The 24,542-nt window shown below is 42.2% G+C and overlaps 1 protein-coding gene across 2 annotated transcripts in view; it reads left to right on the top strand.

The window, feature by feature from the left end:
• The window catches only part of LOC102187148, a 199,831-nt gene extending 177,190 nt beyond the window's left edge, over nt 1-22,641 (top strand). For both annotated transcript variants that reach the window (XM_018059289.1, XM_018059290.1), the window contains one exon: nt 22,211-22,641. In XM_018059289.1, the coding sequence (XP_017914778.1) occupies nt 22,211-22,595 (385 nt within the window). In that variant the 3' untranslated portion in view covers nt 22,596-22,641. The remainder of the gene's footprint in view (nt 1-22,210) is intronic.

Below are 24,542 nucleotides of genomic sequence, written 5' to 3' on the forward strand. Positions count from 1 at the left end.
GGAGAATTCCATGCACAGAAGAGCCTGGCGGGCTGTAGTCCATGGGGTTCACAGAGGGTCGGACACGACTGAGAGACTAACACTTAGTGTCCTGAGGCCACAGTTAAACTTCCCAGTGGCACAAGCCAATAAGTTCCCCTTTTCTACTTAAGCCACTGAGCTGACTTTTCATCTCTTGTTGCTGGAAGAACCTTGAGGAAACAGGGACTCAGTGTCCCCTTGTCAGGTGCTTGGGTGAGGCATGATTTAGGTCCTAGCAATGACCTCTCCCAGCCAGGGTCATTAGACCATTGGAGGTGCTGCCACAAAAGCTGCTGTTTCCTCTTGCTCACGTTCTGCCAGAAAGCAGACATGAGTTCTAAGGCCTACTCACACGCTCTTACTTCCTTACCTCCCAAGCTGCAATGTCAGCACAAATGCACTGGACCTTACAACCCCTTAGCACTACTCCCAGCCATGGCCCGGCACCTCCTATTAATCTCTGACTGTATACCACTTAAAAAGCACGCTTCATTTCCTATCACAAAACTATTTAATTGGATTATAGATGCTTGCACTCACAATTTCTTCATCAGTACAAACCACCATTGATGAGGGGAAATGTGCTTACTGTTGCAGCCTGACCCTGGAGAGCCTTCTTCCTCATCTTTGTGTCCAAATGTTTGCTCTCAGTCACATTTAAAATCTGTACCCATGCATGTGGCCGCATCATAGCCACTCTTCCTTTCCCGTAGGCCTGCCTGGCCTTCACCTGGGTATCGACTCCTCTGGAATTTATCCAGCCTCCTCTAAGTCATTTCCAAACTGAGCCTCACAACTTCCCTACGTTCTTCTGAGGGCTTCCCATGTGGCTCTCATGGTAAAGAACCTGCCTGCCAGTGCAGGAGATATAAGGGATGCAGGTTTGATTCCTGGGTCGGGAAGATCCTCTGGAGGAGGGAATGGCGATCCACTCCAGTACTCTTGCCTGGAGAATCCCGTGGACAGAGAAGCCTGGCAGGCTACAGTCTAGGGGGTCTCAAAGTGTCGGACACGACTGAAGTGACTTAGCACATGTGCATATGGTCTTCTGAACCAAATGAACTGAAGTCACTCAGTTGTGTCTGACTCTTTGCGACCCCATGGACTGTAACCTACCAGGCTCCTCCATCCATGGAATTTTCCAGGCAAGAGTACTAGAGTGGGTTGCCATTTCCTTCTCCAGGAGATCTTCCCGACCCAGGGATCGAACCTAGGTCTCTCGAGTTGCAGGCAGATGCTTTACCATCTGAGCCACCAGGGAAGCCCTCTGAACCAAATACATGGCTTTTAATGAAGCAGTCTCCAAGGGTAGGCTGTGGAGTCAAATGGACTTATGTCTGGATTTCAGTGCTGTCAGTCACAAGTTATGTGACTCTGGACAAACCTGGGTTTTCTCATCTGTGAAATGGAGATGTGCTGGGGTCCCCAGACAGACCTGAGAGAAGGTGCAGGTGTAGTTGCTTTGTGATACATGGCAACAGTTCCCTCCTCCTGGATCGAGTTACATCTACTGTTTTTCATCAGGACTGGGAGCCTTGTGAATAGTATGCTGGTAAATGTTCTAAGTTCATTATAAATTTTACTGATAAAAAAAGGTGCTAGCCACACAGTTTACAAATTGCAATAAAATACACAGTCCTCTTTATGGTAAATTCCATAGAGTCAGTTGGTTCTCACAGAATGTTTTCATTGTTCTTTAGCTGGATTCTTCTATCCTTAGCTAACCTTTAGTTGCATTGATAAGTATAGTTTCTGGCATGAATGTTGGTTGATATTTTTGTTCATGTTAACAAGTAAGAAGTATGTTGTGAGCTGAGAGAGAAAATAGTTTTTGAATGCTGCAAGAATATTTCTTCATTTTTTGCACGATTCACACTACAGACATTATGCATTTAAAATTTTTATCTGTATTATTAACATGGTCTTAATGTTAACATGGCCTTAATGTTAACATGCTCTCAGTCACATTTAAAATCTGTACCCATGCATGTGGCCCCATCATAGCCACTCTTCCTTTCCCGTAGGCCTGCCTGGCCTTCACCTGGGTATTGACTCATCTGGAATTTATCCAGCCTCCTCTAAGTCATTTCCAAACTGAGCCTCACAACTTCCCTATGTTCTTCTGAGGGCTTTCCATGTGGCTCTCATGGTAAAGAACCTGCCTGCTAGTGCTAGTCTAGCCCGGGGATCAACAAACCACACCCCTTGGGCTAAATCTGGCTTGCTGCCTATGTTTGCAAATATAGTTTATAGCAGCACTGCCATGCCCTTTCATTTAGGTATTATCTATGATGCCAAGAACTGACTCATTGGAAAAGACCCTGATGCTGGGGAAGATTGAAGGTAGGAGGAGAAGGGGATGACAGAAGATGAGATGGTTGGATGACATCACTGACATGATGGACATGAGTTTGAGTAGGTTCCAGGAGTTGGTGATGGACAGGGAGGCCTGGCGTGCTGCGATTCATGGGGTCGCAAAGAGTCGGACACGACTGAGCGACTGAACTGAACTGATGGCTACTTTCATGATGCAAGAGTGGAATTGAGTGGTTATGACAGGGACCAGAAAGCCCACAAAGCCTAAAAGGTCCACCCAGCCGTTTACAGAAAATGTTTGCTGACTACCTTCCCTGTCATGACAATCAATAAAACAATAAATCAATGAGTTAAAACAATAAAATTTTTTGCTGATTTCCATGGTGTAGATACTCCCACTATAGTCAATATGTTCAAGTACTAGCTTGATATTACTAAAGACAGAGCTAGGAAGAGATGTGAAGCATCCTGTTATACAGCATCCTCACTGAGAGAAAGTCCCCAGAAGGAGTTTCAGTGGGATGACCCTGGCATATCTGGAAACAGTGAGTGCTGAGCAGATATGGGCAGCACACTGAGGGTATCTGCCACAGCCCCTTACATGCAGGCTTTGCCCTCCGCTGACTTCTTTGCTCACACTCAATGTGCTCCATGTGCAATCTCATATGCTTTGTGACTTCAGCACCAGGAATTGCCAGGAATTCCCAAATTCCTATCCCCAACTGCACTCCCCTTCAGAACTCTATCTCCCGCTGTCCACTGAGCTTCTTTCTCCACCTCCATGTTCCATAAGCATCTTGAAGGAAACCCTTCAGAAGCTAAACTCACCATCCTATTGATACCACCCCACCCCAAACCAGACATTGCTTTTATAGTCTCATTCATGGTGGATGACATTGCCATATTTTCATTCTCTGAAGCTAGAAATTTCAGCATCATCTTTCTGCAGTAGCCCTATGATTAGTCTTCCTGCCATCAGATTTTCCTGCTCCAACGTATCCTATGTTTAGCTGCCAGTACTATTTTCATAAAATCTGCTTACATCAGTTTCCTGTTAAAAAAAAAAAGGGGGCCTATTATTTGTTGTAAAAGATGTATTTTGAAGTATCAGTCTTGCTTCTATTGATTCTTGTAATTTACCCTGATGCTCACAAAAGTGGCCCTGTAGCAAACATATTATCCCTAAAGACTATTCCCACCCCCACCATAAGTTAGACAAATTGCGTTAATCAGATGCTCTCAGAGATTTTGAATTGGCACTGAAAAGCTCTTGAATAGAAAAAGTGTAACTTAAGCTGAGGGTGGCAACATTTTTCTTCCCATACTGACTGAAAAGACAGAAAACTGCAGAGAAGAAGGAACGTGTGATGGACATGTTTTGATTGCCCAGTATCTGCTTGGGAAATCATCCTTCTTTCATTCTACATATTCAAGTGGAAGCTTTGCCAAAAGACTCTGCTCCCCTCACTACAGAGATTGGTTCAACGTTGGACACATGACCCTGGCTTAGCCAGTCAGAGTACTCTACTTCCTGGCTACAATGATTGATTCAGGAATGGTTCTATGATGCAACACGAGGCCAGTCAGTCATCTCGGGAAGTTCAGCTGGAACTTTCAGGGAAGAAGCTCTTTTTTGACTGTGGTCCTTACTTCAATGGGCTTTCCTGGTCGTTCAGTGGTGAAGAACCCATATGCAATGCAGGAGATGCAGGAAACACAGGTTGGACCCCTGAGTCAGGAAGACCCCCTAGAGAAAGGCATGGTAACCCAATGGTAACCATGGTAACGCATGGTATTCTTGCCCAGAAAAATCACATGGATGGAGGAGTCTGGCGAGCTATAGTCCATGAGATTGCAAAGAGTTGGACACAACACAAGTGCATGCTTAGTTCTATAGATGATTTAAGATGAGAGTGGCCTTTTTCACCTCCATTAAACTTCCTTAAAAATGAAGCTGACACAGAAAAAAGTGGAGCAAAATAGAGAATGGCAGAATTTCAGTGGTGTCCCTTGACTCTTGAATCTCACAGTGCCTGAAGTTGTATTTACTCCTAGGTTTCCCACTTAAAAAAAAATTGTTAACATATACATAAGAAAAAAACGCAACCACTTTTAAGTGTGTGGTCCGGCAGCATTAAGTGTCTCCACATTGTTGCATAACTGTCATCACCATCCATCTCCAGAACTTTTTATCTTCCCAAACTGAAACTGTTAAAACAGTTACTCCTTATTTCTCTTTCCAGCCCCTGATTATCACCGTTCTATTTTCTGTCTCTACAAATTGACAACTCTAGGCACCTTGTGTAATATTTTTCATTTGTGAGTAGCTTATTTGACATAGCAAAATGTCTTCAAGCTGGTAAGAGCTGGTTCATTGAATAGATAAAATTAATAAACCTTTTAGCTAGACTTGTCAGTAAAAAAGAAGACTCAAATAAAATCAGGAATGAAAGAGGAGCTATTACAACTGATACTACAGAAATACTGTATGAACAGTTATATACCAACAAATTAGACAGCCTAGAAGATATGGATAAATTTCAAGAAACACACAACCTACCAAGACCAAATCAGGAAAAAAATAGAAAAGTAATCTATAGATTCAGTGTAATCCTTATCAAAATTTCCAGTGGCATTTACCTAGAAATATTACAAACAACCCTAAAATTTGTATGAACTGCAGAAGACTCCAAATAGCCAAAGAAACCTTGAGAAAGAGCAACAAAGCTGGAGACATCAAGCTTTTTTATTTCAAACTCTATTACGAAGCTATAGTAATCTTCAAAATAGTATGATTCTGGCAATGAAACAGAATAAAGCCCAGAAATAAAGCCATGCATATATGATCAATTAGTTTGTGACGGAAGAGTCAAGAATATACAATGGGGAAAGGACAGTTTCTTCAGTAAAATTGGACAGCCACATTTGAAAGGATGAAACAAGATCACAATCTTATACTAAACAAACAAAAAAATCAACTCAAAATAGATTAAGGGCTTGAACATAAGACCTGAAACCATAAAACTCCTTAAAGAAAACTTAAGTGGTAAGTTCCTTGAAATAGGTCTTTGCAATGATTTTTAAAATACGACACCAAAAGTAAAACCAACAAAAGCAAAAATAAATAAATGAGATGACATCAAACTAAAAAGCTTCTGCACAGCAAGGAAGCCATCAACAAAGTGAAAAATCAGCTGACCAAATGGGAGAAAATATTTGCAAATCATGTATCTGGTAAGGAGTTATAATATCCAAGATATATAAAGAACTCATATAACTCAATAGAAAGAAAATCTGATTATAAAATGGACATAGGCTCTGAATAGACATTTTTCCAAAGAGGATATGCAGATGACCAACAGGTACATGAAAAGGTGCTCAACATCATTAATCATCAGGGAAATGCAAATCAAAACCACAATGTGATATCACCTCAGACCTGTCAGAACGGCCATTATCAAAAAGGTAAGAAATAACAAGTGTTGGTTAGGATGTGGAGAAAAAGGAACCCTTGTGCATTGTTGGTGGGAATGTAAATTGGTGTAGCCACTTTGGAAAACAGTACAGAGACCCCTCAAAAAATTAAAAATATAATTACCATATGACCCAGCAATTCCACTTCCAGGTATCTATCTGCAAACAGAAACACTAATTTGAAAAAATATAATATGTGCACCCCATGTTCATTGCAGCACTATTTACAATAGCCAAGATATGGAAACAAACTAAGTGTCTGTCAGTGGATGAATAGTTAGAGGTTGTGAGATATATATATATATTCTATAAACTTTATAAATTCAGTCATAAAAAAAGAGGGAAATCTTGCCACTTGTGACAACATGGATGAACCTCAAGGGCATTTTGCTAAGATAAATGAATCAAACAGAGAAATGCAAGTCCTATATGATTTCTCCTATATGTGAATCCAAACGCACAGTAACAAAAAGCCCAAGCTCTCTTAGATACAGTAAACAGATTGGTGGTTGCCAGAGGCAGGAGGTAGGGGTGTGATGGGGGCACGGGTGTGGGAGAAGTGCATGAAAGGGATAAAAGGTTAAAAAACAAAGTTTCATGTATGTTCTAGTGCCTAGACTTCTCATTTTAAAGAGTAAAATAATTCGCTTTTTGGCTTGAACTACTTTTATTTTTGTCACTTGTAACCAAAAGAATCCTGGCTAATATAGATTTAGAGAAAGAAAAAAGAAAGCCAAAAGGTAGAAGAGAGTTCCTCCAGCCTTCCTGTTCTCGACTCCAGCGCTTTCCTGGGCCTGACTGCATGAAGTCTGTGAGGGCTCTACAGACAGAGAAACAGCGCTTGCGCTCCCCCTCTCTCTTTCTCAATCTCTCTCTCACTTCTTTAACAAATTCATTTCTTCTAAAATGAAAGAGTTGTGACCAGCACAGTTCTTCATACCCTCTAACATGGAGTAAAGGACTTCCATCTTCGGGTCCTCTCCCCTCCAGATGAATCCTGTTCTTAATCCTCACTGAACTCTGGCCATTTACCAAACAATCCAGCTTTCTCCTGCCTCTCTGTTTCATGCCATCCTCTGCCTAGAAGGTCCCTCTTTTCCTAAGTAGAGAACTCCTACATAGCCTTCAAAGCCCTCCTCGAGTGTTACCCCCTTCCTGTAGGCTGCTCTTTTTTGCCATTCTCCCAAGCCGTGGACACTTTGTATTGCAACTGTTTACAGATTTCTTATTCCTTAGGCTAAGAGCTCTAAGAGTGCATGGGTTCTCTTTGCTTCTTTATAATCTAGCGTCTAGCACAGTTGCTGAAGGTGACTTTTTTTGAATAAATGAACATAATTGCTTCATAAGCCTCAGTTCTTGATATCCAAATAATTAATGCACTGCAGGCTTTAAAAAGTATTTACCATCTAATTAGGTTAAATATGTTCCCTGAAAGCTTTTTAAAATTATTATTTTCACTATTAGTAAAAATTCAGAGTGAAACCTCAACCCAGTACAGACAGATGTAGCAAACATTTCCAAGAGTGGAAACCCAGAGTAATGATTCTCAACCATATTTGGTCAGATATGAAATAGCATTTTCCATGGCTTAACTTGTCCTTTGCAGTATGTACTCTTTTTAAGGATATGCAATGCAGGTTACTTGCTAATTATGTTGGATTTTTCCTTAATCTTTATACTTCTGGGTGAACTCAAGAAATAAAAGGTCATGACCTCATGTAAAAATTCACCTCTTTTGCTGTCTGGCATTGTCTCTTCCTTTCCCCGGTTCCCTGCACCAACCTCCCGCTGATGTATTTGAAAGACGTTTGAGCTGAACAGTCCGGCTAAATGATGCATTTTGTTAATATGGTGCCTTTTCCATAGATGGCTTTAACTTAGATATTTTTATTTTTGTGGAGCATATAAAACCACGGTCCCCTCTGGTCTATCGTAACTTCTGAAAGAATAGAGGCTCTTTTTTTGTCATTTGAAAAGTGCCATGTCTTTGATTTTTTTCACCCAGTAGTCTTAAAGTTCATAAGTACAGACTGTTTTCTCCAGATTTCTTTGTGTATCTAACTCTTTTTCTGCAAAAGTAGCTTTTTTGATTTAGATAGTATAGCTTGCTCATTTTGGACAATTTGGAAAATTCAGAAAAGGATGAGAAGAAAAGAGTCCTTGTTAATAATTCCACCATCCTATAATCAGAGACTGATTTTGTTTAGATATTGGCATATTTGCTATTGCTAAGATATTGTAATATTTCTTTTCATTGTATTTTTTCAAACAGCTTTGACAAAATAAGCTGCACATATTTAAAGTGCACAATTTGAGGGCTTTTGGCATATTTGTACACTCATGAAATCCTCACTTCAGTTAAGAAAAGGAACACCACCCACAGTTCCCTGGTGCTCTCTTGGTAATCCCTCCTGCCAGTCCATTTATTTGCTTTCTTTCACTAGAAATTAGTTTGCATTTTCTAGAAATTTATGTAAGTTGAATCATACAGTATGTACTTTTGTTTTGGTCTGACTTCTTTGACTCAGCATAATTACTCTGAGTTTAATCCTTGTTGTATGCTCATTTCCTTTTGTTGATGAATAGTATTCTACAGTATGAATGTACCACACTTGTGGTCCAACATGTGGGCTTTCCAGCTATTACAAATAAAGCTGCTGTTAATATTCATGTATGAGCTTTTGTGTAGAAATGCTTTCATTTCTCTTGGATAATTACCTAAGAGCCGAGCAGCTGTGTCATATGGTAGGTGTATTTTTGCCTTTTCATCAGGAAACTGGCAAAGTATTTTTCCAAGCAGCTGTATCTTTTTCCATTCCCATCATCAGTATATGAGAACTCCAATCCATCCTCCGCATCATTGTCAACACCTGATACAGTGTATCTCATTCATTTTAGCCATTCTAGTGGGTGTTCAATGGATATCTCATTGTGGTTTTAATTGTCTTTTCCCTAATGACTAATAATATTGGACACCTTTTCTTATTCTTATTGCCACTCATGTATCTTCTTTGGTGAAGTATCTATTCAAATCTTGCACATTTAAAAATTGTCTTGTGTGTCTTATTATTAACTTGTAAGTATATTTTATATATTCTAGATCCAAGTCCTTTGTTGGATAGGTTTGTCCAGTATTTTCTCCCAGTCTGTGGCTTGCCTTTTCAGCCTTGTAACAGTGTGTTTCCGTTGTGCTCTGGGCCACCTCCATGCCCAGAGTGCCCACACTGCATTGTAGGTACCATTTGTGTGTCTCCCATCAAAATGCAAGCAGCTCAAGAGAAGGCACTGTCGCTTTTTCCATTTTTATTTCTTGACATTCAGCATAGAGCCTGGCCCAGAGTAGAGAACCAAGAGTTGTTTGAAGAACTGAACATGATACCAGGAAAGGCATGACTATTTTTGTAAAGAATTATAGCAGTTTAGTGCAGAAATGGCTGTTGGAAATCATCCAGGTCAGCATTTCTCTCTCCAGATCCAGAGCCAGCAACTAGAAAAACTTTGTGCCCTTGTCTGTGGAATGAGGGGAAGGCAAAGGCGAAAGGGCCGGGGCTAATGTCAAGACTTGGTCTTTAATCTCAGCATGAATCATCAGTGAGCCCTAGATCGAGAAGTAGGAGGTAGGAGGAAAGGATATTAAGGACAGTATCTGAGCATGAGACTAAGATCATCTCTGTGTCTTTCCACAGATTACTTGTTAAAAGGAAATATGAATATTATAGAGCAGATACATAAAAATATAAATGTATCAATACTTTCTGCCAACGAACTGTACCCTTTAAAAATGTCCAAAATGATAAATTTTGTGTTTACCACAATTTAAAAAATAGACAAAAGGGAAACTATACAATAGAAAAAGTGAGCAATAAATATTTTAATGAAGTGATCAAATCTACATCACCAATAAGGACAAATGGACATCTGTGGCTCTGGATATGAAGCCTGAAAAGGGCCCATTGACATATGTATAGTGTTCCAACCTGAATCCAACCATGAGGGGGTCATCACACAGACCCACATAATGGGTCATACTATACAATAACTAGCTTGTATTCATCAGAAAAATATCAATGTCATAAAAGATCAAGACAGACTGAAGGACTGTTCCAGATTAAAAGATGACCGAAAAGCTATGATAACTAAATGTAACACATGATCTGAGATTAGATCTTGCACCAGGAAAAAGAAGTTTCTTCTTTTAAAAACATTATTTATTTATTTGGCTGCATTGGGTCTCATTCACTACATGTGGGATCTTTTCTGCCTTAGGTGGGATCTTTCTTTGTGGTGCATGAACTCTCTAGTTGTGGCACAGGGCTCAGTTGCTCTATAGCATGTGGGATCTTAGTTTCCCCACTGGGGATCAAACCTGTGTCTTCTGCTTTGCAAGGCAGATTCTTAATCACTGGACCACCATAGAAGTCCCTCTTCTTTTTTAAAAAAAGTAAAACACCTATTGAAACAATTGGTAAACTTGGAATATAAACTGTAGATTACCAGAAGGATTAGACCATTGTTAAATTTCCTGAATTTGATAATTGTCCTGTAGTTATGGAAGAGACTATCCTTGTGTTTAGGAAACACACATTGAAATATTTAGGGAAAAGTGGCATGACATATACAACCTACTCTCAGGTAATTCAGGAGTAATAAATGTTAATGCTAAAGCACACGTGACAAAATGTTACAAATGGATGACTTTGTACAATAGTTATGCAGGAGTCTTGTACTGCTTTTGCAAACTTTTCTGTAAGTTGAAAAGCACTTCAAAACAAGTTTTTAATTGCTTTGGGGTTGATTTACTAAATATTACATCCATACAAGGGCATACTTAGCAGTCATTAAAAATACATATATCAGCATAGAAACAAATTCATAATATATAATTGACTGAAGCAAGCAAATTGCAGTATGATCTGTTTTATTCAGAACAAAACAAAAATCTCCTCTTCTGAAAAAGAGTCTGAAAAGATGTGTCAGTTCAGTTCAGTTCAGTCTCTCAGTCGTGTCCGACTCTGCGACCCCATGAATCGCAGCACGCCAGGCCTCCCTGTCCATCACCAGCTCCCGGAGTTCACTCAGACTCATGTCCATCGAGTCCGTGATGCCATCCAGCCATCTCATCCTCAGTCGTCCCCTTCTCCTCCTGCCCCCAATCCCTCCCAGCATCAGAGTCTTTTCCAATGAGTCAACTCTTCGCATGAGGTGGCCAAAGTACTGGAGCTTCAGCTTCAGCATCATTCCTTCCAAAGAAATCCCAGGGTTGATCTCCTTCAGAATGGACTGGTTGGATCTCCTTGCAGTCCAAGGGACTCTCAAGAGTCTTCTCCAACACCACAGTTCAAAAGCATCAATTCTTCGGTGCTCAGCCTTCTTCACAGTCCAACTCTCACATCCATACATGACCACTGGAAAAACCATAGCCTTGACTAGACGGACGTTTGTTGGCAAAGTAATGTCTCTGCTTTTCAGTATGCTATCTAGGTTGGTCATAACTTTTCTTCCAAGGAGTAAGCGTCTTTTAATTTCATGGCTGCAATCACCATCTGCAGTGACTTTGGAGCCCCCCAAAATAAAGTCTGGCAATGTTTCCATTGTTTCCCCATCTATTTGCCATGAAGTGATGGGACCGGATGCCATGATCTTTGCTTTCTGAATGTTGAGATTTAAGCCAACTTTTTCACTGTCTTCTTTCACTTTCATCAAGAGGCTCATCACATCAAAAGATGTGTACCAAAATGTTAATTCTGCGGATCTCTGAGTTATGCAATAACTCAGCAATAACTCTCTGAGGGCTTTCCATCTAGAGAAAACAAAAGTTGGAGAAGACTTAGAATGAAAAATAAGGAATTTTTCTTTTCTTAATTCCACAGAGTGTGATGTAAGAAGTTGAAAGAACTTTGAGCTTTGGCCACAGAAAGAGATTACTGAAGAATGCATGTACCCAGCTCAGAGGATTCCCAGTCAGTCCATGCACTTGGGTGCCCATAACTGATTGGAAGAAGTTGGATTTTAGGGATCTCATGGAATGCATAAACACCTTTCTTAGCTTCTGTTCTCCTTTTTTTTCAATGGGCCCAGGAACTATCACCATATCCCTCGTCTGCTTAATTTTGAGAACCTGGAAGATCTATTTTATTTTTTTTTTTAGTTTTTTTTTTTTTTTAATTTTATTTTATTATTTTAGTTTTTTATTTTTTTATGGAAGATCTAATAATCACTTTTCAAAGATGCTTTCTTTGAACTCTCTCACTCAGAGGGCAACTCTAATAAAGACAAAAAGCACAGCAGTAGTAGTATCCTTAGTGTATGGAGTCAAAGTTGACCCTAATCTATTTTTTCTTGGTCTTCGCTCACAGTTGACTCTGCTTCTGGATGTCTAACAAAATTATCTGATCATCATCTATTATGTTTACCCTTTGAGACTGTGTTTTCCTGTGAATTGAGCATCATGTCACAGTCTTCTAATTTTTATTCAAAATGTTTTAATGAATTTGTTTCACATCCTTCATTTCTGAGTCTTGAATTCTTCATCAGATCCTTTAATATTGTTTCTGAGCATGGCTTTGAGGACTTTTGCTTGTTATAGATTGTGGCTCTTGAGATATGTTGGACTTTCTTGTCATCTTGACACTGATTTACCAGAATGAACTTCTTGGGAGAACACGGTTGCGAAGAAATTGTTCTGCTCTAACAGCAGATGATTTTTATTAGTTTTGCTGAGTTTGGGGACCCAGTGCGTGCACTTTGAAAACTGCGATGATCTGCAGGCAGCTGCGGCTGAGCATTTTCCTAATGTGAGCTACTGCCAACTCATTATATCAGCTTTTTATATTCAGAGATAGGCAACCCAGTTTATTTATATATATTTCAATTTTTAAAAAAATATTGCCAAATGGCAAGAAAACATAATGTGAGGTAAAGGCTTGTTTATTTATTCAGTCTCACATCTTACTTGACTTTAAAAGTCTAAGAAATCCTTCTTGTTACTTATTATATCATTTGTCCTTTTTAAAAAATCATTTGTCCTTTAAAATAAAGCCAAACATGCTTAAAAGCAACATGAAACTAACCAAAGGAAAACTCAGTATTCTTCAGGTCATGCTTATTCAAACTGTGAGGCTGTCAGAAAATATTTCTTCCTATTTTTATCTTAACTGCCTCGCTCTCCTTTTCAGGAGCAAAATAGCTGAAAAGTTTGCAAATACATTCATTTGTCTATGTAGTCATTTCCCCTTGGGTTTGGAATAATATTCCTCAACTACTTGGAAAACCTAAAAAACCTAGTGAGACAAGACCACAGGTACTGCCATGCCAAATGACAGTTAACCAAGGCAGAGATCAGCCTGGGGAGGGTGGTGTTACAGTGAGGAACCCAAGGTCTCATCATAGTCTCAAAGGCTATCTGAATGGTGGAGACCCCTGTTTCTGCGGTAGGTGCCCTTTGTGAGAGGTGGAAGCCAGACAGCCAGGGAGGCCCAGCTGTGGGTCCTTTGAGCCCCATCTTGAATATCTTTGGCGCCACAAGCCCAGTACCTCCCCCAGTCCCAGCTCTCAGTTGCCTCCTGTACCTCTACCTCCACTCTTGCCTTCCCCATCCATTCCCTGAAGGGTTAATCTTGAAATGCTGACATGATCATGACCCTCCCTCCTCTTTAAACCTCAGCAATGGCTTCCCATTCTGTTAGGTTAAAATCCGATCGGTACAGGATCAGGCCCAGCCTTTCTCCCATACCTCACCTGCTTCCATTCTCCCCTCCTGTCCTGTGGTCTAGCCACAGGGCCTTATTGGCCTTCCTTCCGTTCCTCAGGAGGTCTGCACACCCATCTGCCTCCACCTGGTTCAGATGCCCTTGTTACGGCATCTCATACAGCCATGTCCATCTCCTGCAGAGCACCTCCCCTCAGCTTATATTTTTTATGGCCTTTCTTTAACTGTAAGCTCTGCCAGGGAAGAGGATCCAGTGCAGCCGTATCACCAGCACCAAACCCAGTGATGTGGTTAGGTCAGTAAGACTTAGGATGAAGTGAAGGTTGGTTTACCATTTTCTGCTGAGAAGGATTCAGTTCAGTCTCTCAGTCGTGTCTGACTCATTGCAACTCCATGAACCGCAGCACGCCAGGCCTCCCTGTCCATCACCAACTCCTGGAGTCCACCCAAACCCATGTCCATTGAGTTGGTGATGCCATGCAACCATCTCATCCTCTGTTGTCCCCTTCTCCTGCCTTCAATCTTTCCCAGCATCAGGGTCTTTTCCAGTGAGTCAGATCTTTGCATCAGATGGCCAAAGTATTGGAGTTTCAACTTTAACATCACTCCTTCCAATGAACATCCAGGACTGATCTCCTTTAGGAAGGACTGGTTGGATCTCCTTGCAGTCCAAGGGACTCTCAAGAGTCTTCTCCAACACCACACTTCAAAAGCATCCATTCTTTGGCTCTCAGCCTTCTTCACAGTCCAACTCTCACATCCATACATGAGCACTGGAAAAACCGTAGACTTGACTAGACAGACCTTTGTTGACAAAGTAATGTCTCTGCTTTTGAATATGCTGTCTAGGTTGGTCATAACTTTCCTTCCAAGGAGTAAGTGTCTTTTAATTTCATGGCTGCAATCACCATCTGCAGTGATTTTGGAGCCCAGAAAAATAAGGTCAACCACTGTTTGTTTCCCCATCTATTTGCCATGAAGTGATGGGACCAGATGCCATGATCTTAGATTTCTGAATGTTGAGCTTTAAGCCAACTTTTTCACTCTCCTCTTTCACTTTCATCAAGAGGCTTTTTAGTTCTTCTTCACTTTCTGCCATAAAGGTGGTGTCATCTGCATATCTGAGGTTATTGATATTTCTTCCAGCAATCTTGATTCCAGCTTGTGCTTCCTCCAGCCCAGCGTTTCTCATGATGTACTCTGCATAGAAGTTAAATAAGCAAGGTAACAATATACAGCCTTGACATACTCCTTTTCCTGTTTGGAACCAGTCTGTTGTTCCATGTCCAGTTGTAACTGTTGCTTCCTGACCTGCATACAAATTTCTCAAGAGGCAGGTGAGGTGGTCTGGTATTCCCATCTCTTTCAGAATTTTCCACAGTTTATTGTGATCCACACAGTCAAAGGCTTTGGCATAGTCAATAAAGCAGAAATAGATGTTTTTCTGGAACTCTCTTGCTTTTTTGATGATGCAGCAGATGTTGGCAATTTGATCTCTGGTTCCTCTACCTTTTCTAAAACCAGCTTGAACATCTGAAAGTTTACGGTTCACGTATTGCTGAAGCCTGGCTTGGAGAATTTTGAACATTACTTTACTAGCGTGAGAAAGATTAGCTCCACAAATTGGTATGATTGCATCATTGGAACAGAGGGACTAAACAGCTTCCATTTACCTCTTGAGTAAATTCTTGTCTGTTACGACATTGCAGCAATCATTAAATTCTGTAAGTTTTCTATGCAAAGTACACTGGCTCAAAGTTACTTGGTTTGTTGCTAAACCTGTCCTACGTCTCCTTCAAAGCATTTCTCAGCCTTTTCTCGAAGTTCCTAAAGTGCAGTAGTTGCCATGTCTCATCCATCCTGTCCTTGCCCTCTTGCTCTGCTTGCCTGATTCTCCCCTCCGCTGCTCTTAAAACCACTTGAAGAAACAATACACTGGCCCTTTTGATAGTTCTCCTGTGAGAACACCATGTCTACACGCAGGTTGGCTGCCAGGGTTTTGATACAAGCGGTCTTCCCTAAATAAAGGAAACATTTGACCCAAAAACAGATGTAAATTTCTACCCCTAGAGGCCAAAATTGTTTAAAAAGTTTAAAAAACAAACAAAAATAACGACAAAAATCTTTAAGTTGCAGTAATTGGCCAAGACATATAAGATATGCGTTGCCTTATATAATTGTCACAAAAAATCCTGTCATGTCTGTGTTACTGTCTTCATTTTAGAAATGAGAAAAATTGAGCCTCTGGGATGTTGAGTAACTCTTTGAAGTCACACAGCAGCAGAGCTGTAATTCAAACCCAGGTCTAATGACTTGAGCTCTTAACCAGTGTTTTACACTGCAGGCCAAGGTCAATAGAAATGGTTGACATAGGGACTTGCATACAATTACTTTCAATTAACCCCTGTAGACCAAAATCATTCTGTAAAGGCAATATCCAAAGAAGCTTGACTGAAGATAAATTATTTATATAAAGACATTCAGAGTATATTCCTAAGTGTGAGCTTTATCATCTTAATCTTTTAGCTCTATACATGTTCACATTTAAGGCATTTTCTCCCCAGGTCTATATTTCTAAATATGTGTTTCTCCTTGTAACCACATAACCTCCTGACACCACCCAAGCCGGGGCCTCTCTGTGCAGATTCCCTTGGCCCGAGTCTCTCTTCAGCAGCTTACATGACGCTCCCTCAGGACTCGGCACAGTCAAGGGGTCACGCTGCCCAGCTTGTGCTTATTCTTAGTTTTAGGGAGTGTGGGGATGGACTTCCTGCCAGAATCCTGCCTTGACATGTCAGGTAACTGACCACAAGCCGTGGCCCATCCTATGCTATTTATGGCAAGTGACAAAAATAGCCTCACCTCTCTGAAAGGTGTTATTTGTGCCATATGCCCACTGGCCTCCTACCATCTGACAGGCACTTCTCTCCAGACCTCAGGAGGCAACAAGACTGTGTGCTCACACAGACCCAGAGGCACCATGTCCCTCAAGTGTGCACAGCGCCTGCTCTGGAGGCAACCAGGGAGGCGAGGCACCAAGGCAGGCCTCCACACTAGGATCAAGGCAGAACAAAGGCGAAGACTCAAGGAAGGAGACAGGAGCTTGGGGAGGAGGAGTAAGAGACGACCAAGCCCAGCTGGTGGAGTCGGGTGCAGTGTCAGGGTGAGATCATGGACACAGTTTATCTGATTCTGAGCCACAAATGCCCCAGAGACACACTGGCCTCCAAGCCTGGGCTGGGGCTGTGTCTGGGGCTGAGGAGGTTAGTGGAAAGGGCTGGAGTGACCACAGAGTGTAGACAGACCCTGTCCCTTTCTAGCTGTGTGCAGATGAGCAGCTTACTTCATCTCTCTGGGCAGTTTCCTTATCTGAGAGGGTAGCCCTAGAGGAACAACTCCATGCTAGGTGTGCATCAGAATCACTGGGGACTTTGGTAGAATCGGGATGCCCTGTATATTGATTCAGGAGGTCTGAGGACACCGGGGATCTGGATGTTGTGCAGGTTCCCCAGGAGATTCCAAGCCCCACGCTAGTGTTGGGGAGCCCCTGTACCAAGAGGGTCCCAAGGGGCCTTCCAAGTCAAACCTCCCTTTATGCTAAAGTTTACTTTATAAAGCAAGTGTAAGAAAGCATAGAAGATGGGCATTCACCTCACCCAATTATTAGGCAGCGTCACAATCACTTTATCAGTTGTTCGTGGTATCCCAAGAAATATCCATTGAGAACGTATTCAAAGACAGTTTTTTTGTGTGTCAGGCTGAATCTGGGCTTGATTTCAGCCCTCACCCCCCACCCCGCTACATCCTCTTCTAGGCCCTCCCTCTCACCTGGTTTAGCCTCTCCCACGGGTCACAAACCAGGAGCCAGAAAGACAAATCCAGACAGTACACACATGCGTTTTACTTAGTCTGCCCAGTGTTAAAAAAAAAACAAAACAAACAAACAAACAAAAAAATTCAACTGAGTAAATTTGAAGATCGAATTGGCTTTATTCACCCCATCTAGTTAAATAGAAAGAGGCTCTGCGGAGTTGTATAAAATGGAAGATGTTTATAGGTTAAAGGAGGATGGGTCAAGAAGGTATCAGCTGAAGAGAAGAAAGGATTGTTTCAGGCCACAGTGTCTTCTTTTGGGGGCAGGGAGCAGCAGGGGTCTTTATCATGCAGATAAACCTCACTCCCGTAGATCGGACTTCTCAGATTGACTGTTTCAAAGGTCACGTTTCTAGGAGGGATTGAAATTGCAGTGCAGTCTTGGTTTGCTGTCTGAAGGGGCCATGACTCTATTTGAGCCTGAGTATTTCTTTTTAACATCAGTATCTTTTAGAGTCTGAATTTGCGTGAGGTCAAACTGGGCATTTGCTTTCCAGCTCACAACAGGCCCGCCACGGTGAGTGTCTTATGCCAGTGGCTTCCACTCTTCACCCTCCCTGCCTAGACCCTGATGTTAGATCTGAGCTCTACTCCTGTCTGCAGCCCAAACCTCTTTCTGAGCATCAGACCCATAGATTCAGATGCCTCCTGACTATATAATCCACGGAAGGCCTCGTGTGTCGTGCAGGGCTAAATAAATTGTAGCTATGGCTTCCTTGGTGGCTCAGATGGTAGAGAACCCTCCTGCACTGTGGGAGACCTGGATTCGATCCCTGGGTTGGGAAGATTCCCTGGAGAAGGGAATGGCTACCCACTCCAGTATTCTTGCCTGGAAAATCCCATGGACAGAGGAACCTGGCGGGCTACAGTCTATGGGGTTGCAAAGATTCAGACACGACTGAGCAACTTCTACTCACTCAGAGGTATTGTTATCCCTATTGTGCGTATCATCTTAGGATCTCACAGGCACCTCAGCTCAACCTGTTCAAAGCATTAAGTCACCTAGACTGGGAGCAACTCTGGACTCTTCTCTCTCCTTCATTTCAATTTATCATCACACCTTACGCAAAATCTCTCTTGATTCCATCTAGTTTTCTCCATCTCTGCTGTCATCATCCTAGCCCCAGGCACCATCATTTTTTGCCAGAACCGTGTAGTTATCTAATTATTCTTCTGCACACATCACGTTTCCATCTAATCCATTGTTCAGTTTGATTCAGTTTTACTAAATCAATCTGATCTTGCCTCTCCCTGCCTGCCTCTTGAGAGGAGTCCTTTGGACAGGAAGGAGATCAAATCAATCAATCCTAAAGGAAATCAACCCTGAATATTCATTGAAAGGACTGATGAAGCTGAAGCTCCAATCCTTTGGCCAGCTGATTCGAAGAGCTGACTCATTGGAAAAGACCCTGATACTGGGAAAGATTGAAGGCAGGAGAAGGGGAGGGATGATAGAGGATAAGATGGTTGGATGACATCACTACCTCAATGGACATGAGTTTGAGCAAGCTCAGGGAGATAGTTGAGGACAGGGAAGCCTGGCTTGCTGCAGTTTATGGCGTCACAAAGAGTCAGACTTGACTGAGGAAATGAAAAACTCTGCCTTCAGTGGCTTCCCAATGCCCCAGGATAAAATCCAAATTCCTTACCAAGACCCTCCCCAGTCTGCCTCCTGCCTGCTCCCCAGCTGCCTCTGGCAGTCTGTGTTGCAGCCATCTGGGACTTGTGTTGTCTCTGGGACATGCCCCCAGAGGTCTCTGGCCTCTGGGCTACCACATAGGCCATTCCTCTCTCCGAAAAGCTGTTCCCCCAACTGTTCACTTGAAAAGTTTGTACATTTTCTCCTTAGCTTATTAGCTTAGCTGTCACTTCCTCAGAGGGTCTTCCCTGATACCAAGCAAGGAGCCAGCCCGCATGCTACAAGCTCCCAGAGCCCCTGCTTCCCCTGCCTAGTGCTCGTCACCCTGAGTTCTGAGTGTGCCCCCTTCCAGACCATGGCCATGTGAAGGCATGGACTGTTGCCTGCTAACTGTTCATGGCTCTCTCTTCTGTGCTTGGAACACAGAAGTGGACAGTAAATGTTTGCTGAGGAAAGGAAGAAAGGGAGAGAAGAAGAAAGAGGAAGGGGAGCCAGAAAGAAACAGCAGGCACCTTCTGGCCAAATAGAGGTCAACAATGGACACGTCCGGCCCCACCACTGCCCTGAAATTGAGAGCTCCTGAGGACAGGAATCCTCTCTTACTCAGCATCTAACAAAGAGCAGGTGAACTGTGGAGGCTGTGGAATGAATGAATTTACTAACAGCCCCTGACCTAGACTGTAACCAATGGTATAAACAGCCAGAGAACCACTGGTTTTGTAATAAGCTGCAAGCAACAGTTTGACTTTTTAATGTTCATGTGTATAAACTCTGATAAAGATTAAAACCTAAAAAAGATGGAATGGTGGGAAAATTCTTACTGAGTACCCTGTGGTCATTGATGCCCAGTCGTGTCCAACTCTTTGCAGCCCCATAAACTGCAGCCCACCAGGCTCCTCTGTCCGTGGAATTTTCCAGGCAAGAGTACTGGAGTGGGTTGCCATGCCCTCTTCCAAGGGATCTTCTGGACCCAAAGATCAAACCCGTGTCTCCTCTGTCTCCTGCATTGGCAGGTGGATTCTTTACCAGTGAACCAACTGGGAAGCCCAAATACCCTATGGTCACCACCAGTCAAATCAAATTGGTTATGAACTTAACAAACAGGAAGTCTGTTATCCAAATGTAATGAAGCCATCACTCAGCTCTTAAAGAAAATATCATTCTTCAAGTCAAAGGAACACGTAAAGAAAATGCAATTCATTCGCGGGACTAAAATGTAGATTTTGGCTTCCCCTACTTTATCTACTAAGCCAGAATGAAGGACAAACAAGTGCTTTGGCTCTCCAGAGCCTAATTTTGGGCCTGGACCACCACTTAACTGTACAAATGCGTGCCTTTAGGAAATTCATCCAGCCTCCCTGCTCTACTTTCTTTCCTATACAATGGGGAAATAAGATCTACCTTGGAGGATGGTTTTGAAGATGAATAACAAAATGTAAAACACTCAGTGCAGCCCTGGTGACCAGGTGCTCATCAATTTCATTGTTTGAAAGTGCTCCTGCATTTTAATTATTTAAAGGTTTGGTGGCCTGGCTCAGAGTTGCAGGGAGCTCAGGAAACGCTACACCCTCAGTGGGAGGAGGCACTATTTCTTTACTGTCAGTGCCTTAGAAGAATGAGGAAAAGGTGGCAGGGAACTAGGAGAGCAGTTGCAGGAAAGAAGCCTGGGAAATAAAAATGGGAGAATTTGGTTCTCACTGGATCTCAGTCACACTGAAGAGCTGGGTTTTCTTCTCCTCTTCCCTTTTCCTTCTCTCTTGTTCAGGAGGGAGGCTCCTCAGGCAGTGCAGCCAGGGGCAGGATCCCAGCGGGAAGAAGAAGGAGCCTTACTTCTCCAGCCTGCTTGTCTCTCCAGTGCTCCTTTGGAGAAATGAAATTCATATTCATACATTTAAACAAAATAGCACTTTTTAAAAATTCTTTCAAAGGCAAATCATGTTCATTCTGGAAAATTTATACAAACCAAAGGAAGAAAAAATTATCCAAAATTCCACTGCTAGATCACTACTGAAACTATTTGGGAGTCTGTCCTTTCAGAGTTTTTTTCTAGGCAATAAGGACATAAGCCAGTATGTTCCTATAAAAACAAATGGGATCAAATGCTACATACTGTTCTGTAATATGATCTTTTTCACTAATGACTTTCCGTGTCAATAAATGAATGTATCTAATGTCGTGATGGGTGACACCAGGGGATGCTCAGGTGGCTGGCCCCTGGCACCCACGGCGCCCTCCCTGGAAGGAGACGCGTAGCTTGCTTCTGTGACACACGTGAGCAGCTTTGTAGGCAAACCTTTATAGGATCCGCAATTGTTTTCTTATAGCAAATTCTCACATTCAGTCTTAATTTTCTCAAAAAGAAAAAAAGACAACATGATTAACCTGTTTAAATCATAAGTAGACTTCTTTGGAGAAGAAGGAAGAGATAACTAAGCATGATGCTGTTTATTTCCGACTTTGCTCAACCTCTGCATTCATCTCAGTAGTGCCAGTTGCTCAGCTGCGTCTGATGGTTTGTGACCCCGTGCACTGTCACCCTCCAGGCTCCTCTGTCTGTGGGATTTTTAAGGCAAGAATACTGGAGTGGGCTGCCATTGCCTACTCCAGGGGATCTTCCCAACCCAGATATCGAACTCCTGGGTCTCCTGCATTGTCAGGCAGATTCTTTACCCAGTGAGCCATCTTTTATCTCAAATATAGCCTTATTTCTAGTCAACAAACTTAAGACACAGTCACTGTCCTTAAAGAGATTACAAGCTCATAGCAGATGTAAGAGACACAGTAATTCTCTCATTTGCACAAAAATACCCGATTTTTTACCAGGAGAAGTGAAGACAAGAAGGACACAATATTAATAATAATAGCTAGTGTTTAATGAGAACTTACTATATCTGTGAACTGTTAGTGTCTTACATTTTATACTATTATATGACACTTATGATTTAATTCTCAGTCAGCCTATGAAGTAGGTACCAGTGTTGTGAACATAACATTATTGTGGGAACTGGAGTAAAGAGAAGTTAAGTAACTTGCCTAAGATAACCCAGCCAGTGAGGGGCAGAGCTGGGATTTGATTCTAGGCCCATTGAAGCTGGGTCACACTAGGCTGAAACTCAGTGGCTGGGCTGGGAGACAGCATTGTGGTGACCTGGAATAAGCACTGTAATATAATTTCCCAGGTACTGTGGCCTGAAAACCGGCTTGCTGATGTCCCCCATGGTGGGCTTCATGGTGGCCAATCAGTGCACCTTCCACACACCGGTCAGCTTTCCTCAGATCCCAGTGGCCGCGCTGGCCGTGGAGAAAGTGGGTCGCTCCAGCGTGCACTACCGCCTTGCCCTGTTCCCCCCTAAGCCCACCAAGGAGACACCTTCCGTCAGCCACTGGGACCTCAGCGATGGCTTCTTCTTCGGCCACCCCAAGCTGGCTCACTTTGCCTCTTTGGCCTGCACCACAGGGTCTTCAGTCCATGTCTTTGTCAATCCAGCCACCAGCAAGCCGGTGGGCCTTCCCGAAGACTTCCGGAGGGGCCTCCTGCGGCTGATGAGCCCGGCTCCAGGGTGAACGTCTGTATGGGAGTCACGCCTGCCAGAAAATAAAGTGTAGACGATCCTCTTAACAGTTTCTTCTGTTTAATTGAACTGCATTTGATTTATTTATGCTGTGTTGGTTTCAGGTGTACAGCAGAATGATTCAGTTATATATATATAATATATATGTATGTATGTGCTTCCTATTATCTTCCATTTATAGGTTATTACAAGATGTTGAATATAATTCCCTGTTCAGTTCAGTCAGTATAATTCCCTGTACTATACAGTAAATCTCGTTGCTTATCTTTTTGGGACATGGGGAGGGCTGTGCCATGCAGCTTGCGGGAGGGATCTTAGTTCCCCAACCAGGGACTGAACCCCAGGCCAGGTCAGGGCAGCCCAGAATCCTAACCGCTACACCACCAGGGGACATCCCATGTTGCCTATCTATTTAATGCTCAATAGTTTGTATCCGTTATTCCTATACTCCTAATTTATCCCTCTCTATTCCTTTTCTTCTTTTGTAACTAAAAATTTGTTTTCTCTGTCTGTGAGTCCTTTTCTGTTGTGTATATGGATTCATTTGTATTATTTTTTAGACTCCACTTATAAGTGATATCACATAATATTTGTCTTTGTCTTGCTTTGCTAAGTATAATGTTCTCTATGTCCATCCTATTGCTGCAAATGGCAATATTTCCTTCTCTAGATGATTTCTTTTTATTCCTTAGCATGTTTTTTTCCACCCCAAGGAGAGGGTATTTTTTACCCTTTATGAGTGTCACCTTGCTTCACCAATCAAGCATCCCTGTGAATCAGGCTCAGGGCAAAGTGCTCCACACCCAGGGTCTCACTGAGCCCCCACACCACCTAGCCAGGCTGGTGCTGCTCTTCCCTCCTTTTTCAAAGAGGAAAACGAGGTTTGCAGGGTGCAAGTATCGATAACTGGCCTAAAGTCATTCAGCTAGTGAGTGGGGTTGTCTCTCAACTCAACTCACCTGGGCATGCTGGCTACAGGCATCTTTATCTCCAGCAGCATGGCCGCATACTTGCTGTGATTTAAAACCACTAATCTGATGAGAGTCTTTAAATGTCTTTAGCTTCTTACAGTTAATATAACCACATGAGGTCTTTTTTTGGTAATATGTGAACTTTAAAAAAAGAAAAGAACAACTTTCTTTTTTGTATTTAAAACAACAAACACACCTTTAACAATTTTCTGATAAATTCATGACCTCCATCAGTCACTAATGGAATGTGCTGCAATCTAAAAATAAACCTTTGATGCTGAAATATGTAAGAACCCTGCTTTGATATAATAATGAAAATGCTTACCATTTCCTGCGCACTGGCCACACAAAGTGCTTTATGACCGTTACCTTAATTCATCCTGTTTCTCTTCTATAACGTAGGATTTATTGTTGCCATTTTTCACATGAGAACATTGAGGTTTTAAAAAGAACAACTGGAGTTGGGGAAGGTGTTCTAGTCCAACCTCTGTCTCAGTCCTGAGATAGGGAAACACACAAGCTTAATCTGTCTGGGCCTCAGTTTCTTCCTCTGAAAATATAACCTTTCCTGAATGTTTTTGATTGTACTAAGACTCAACCTGCTTTTGAAATGAGTTTCAAATCGCCACCACATACAACTAGCTTTGGAATACCCTGACCATGATAAAAACAACATTAAAAGCTATTCCTTTGTCATTTAATTCATTCAATTTCACCTAGTGATAGATTGATTTTTAGGTTTTAAAACACTTCATACAAGAATTCCTAATCTTGACAAGATCATTAAGCAGCAGCGTGGTTGGCAGGTGTTGATTTATCTGACCTCTGGCATTTGACCTCCTCAGGAAGGTCATCGGGGAAAACCCCTTTTTATGTGTCTCACTTCTCTGCTCTTGAGTTCTTGCGTGTGCATTGCTCACCTTGTCTGTTGGCTGTGGACACCTCAGTTCAGGAGGAGGAGGAAGAAG

This window comes from Capra hircus, chromosome 15, assembly GCF_001704415.2.
Source record: "Capra hircus breed San Clemente chromosome 15, ASM170441v1, whole genome shotgun sequence".
NCBI lineage: Eukaryota > Metazoa > Chordata > Mammalia > Artiodactyla > Bovidae > Capra > Capra hircus.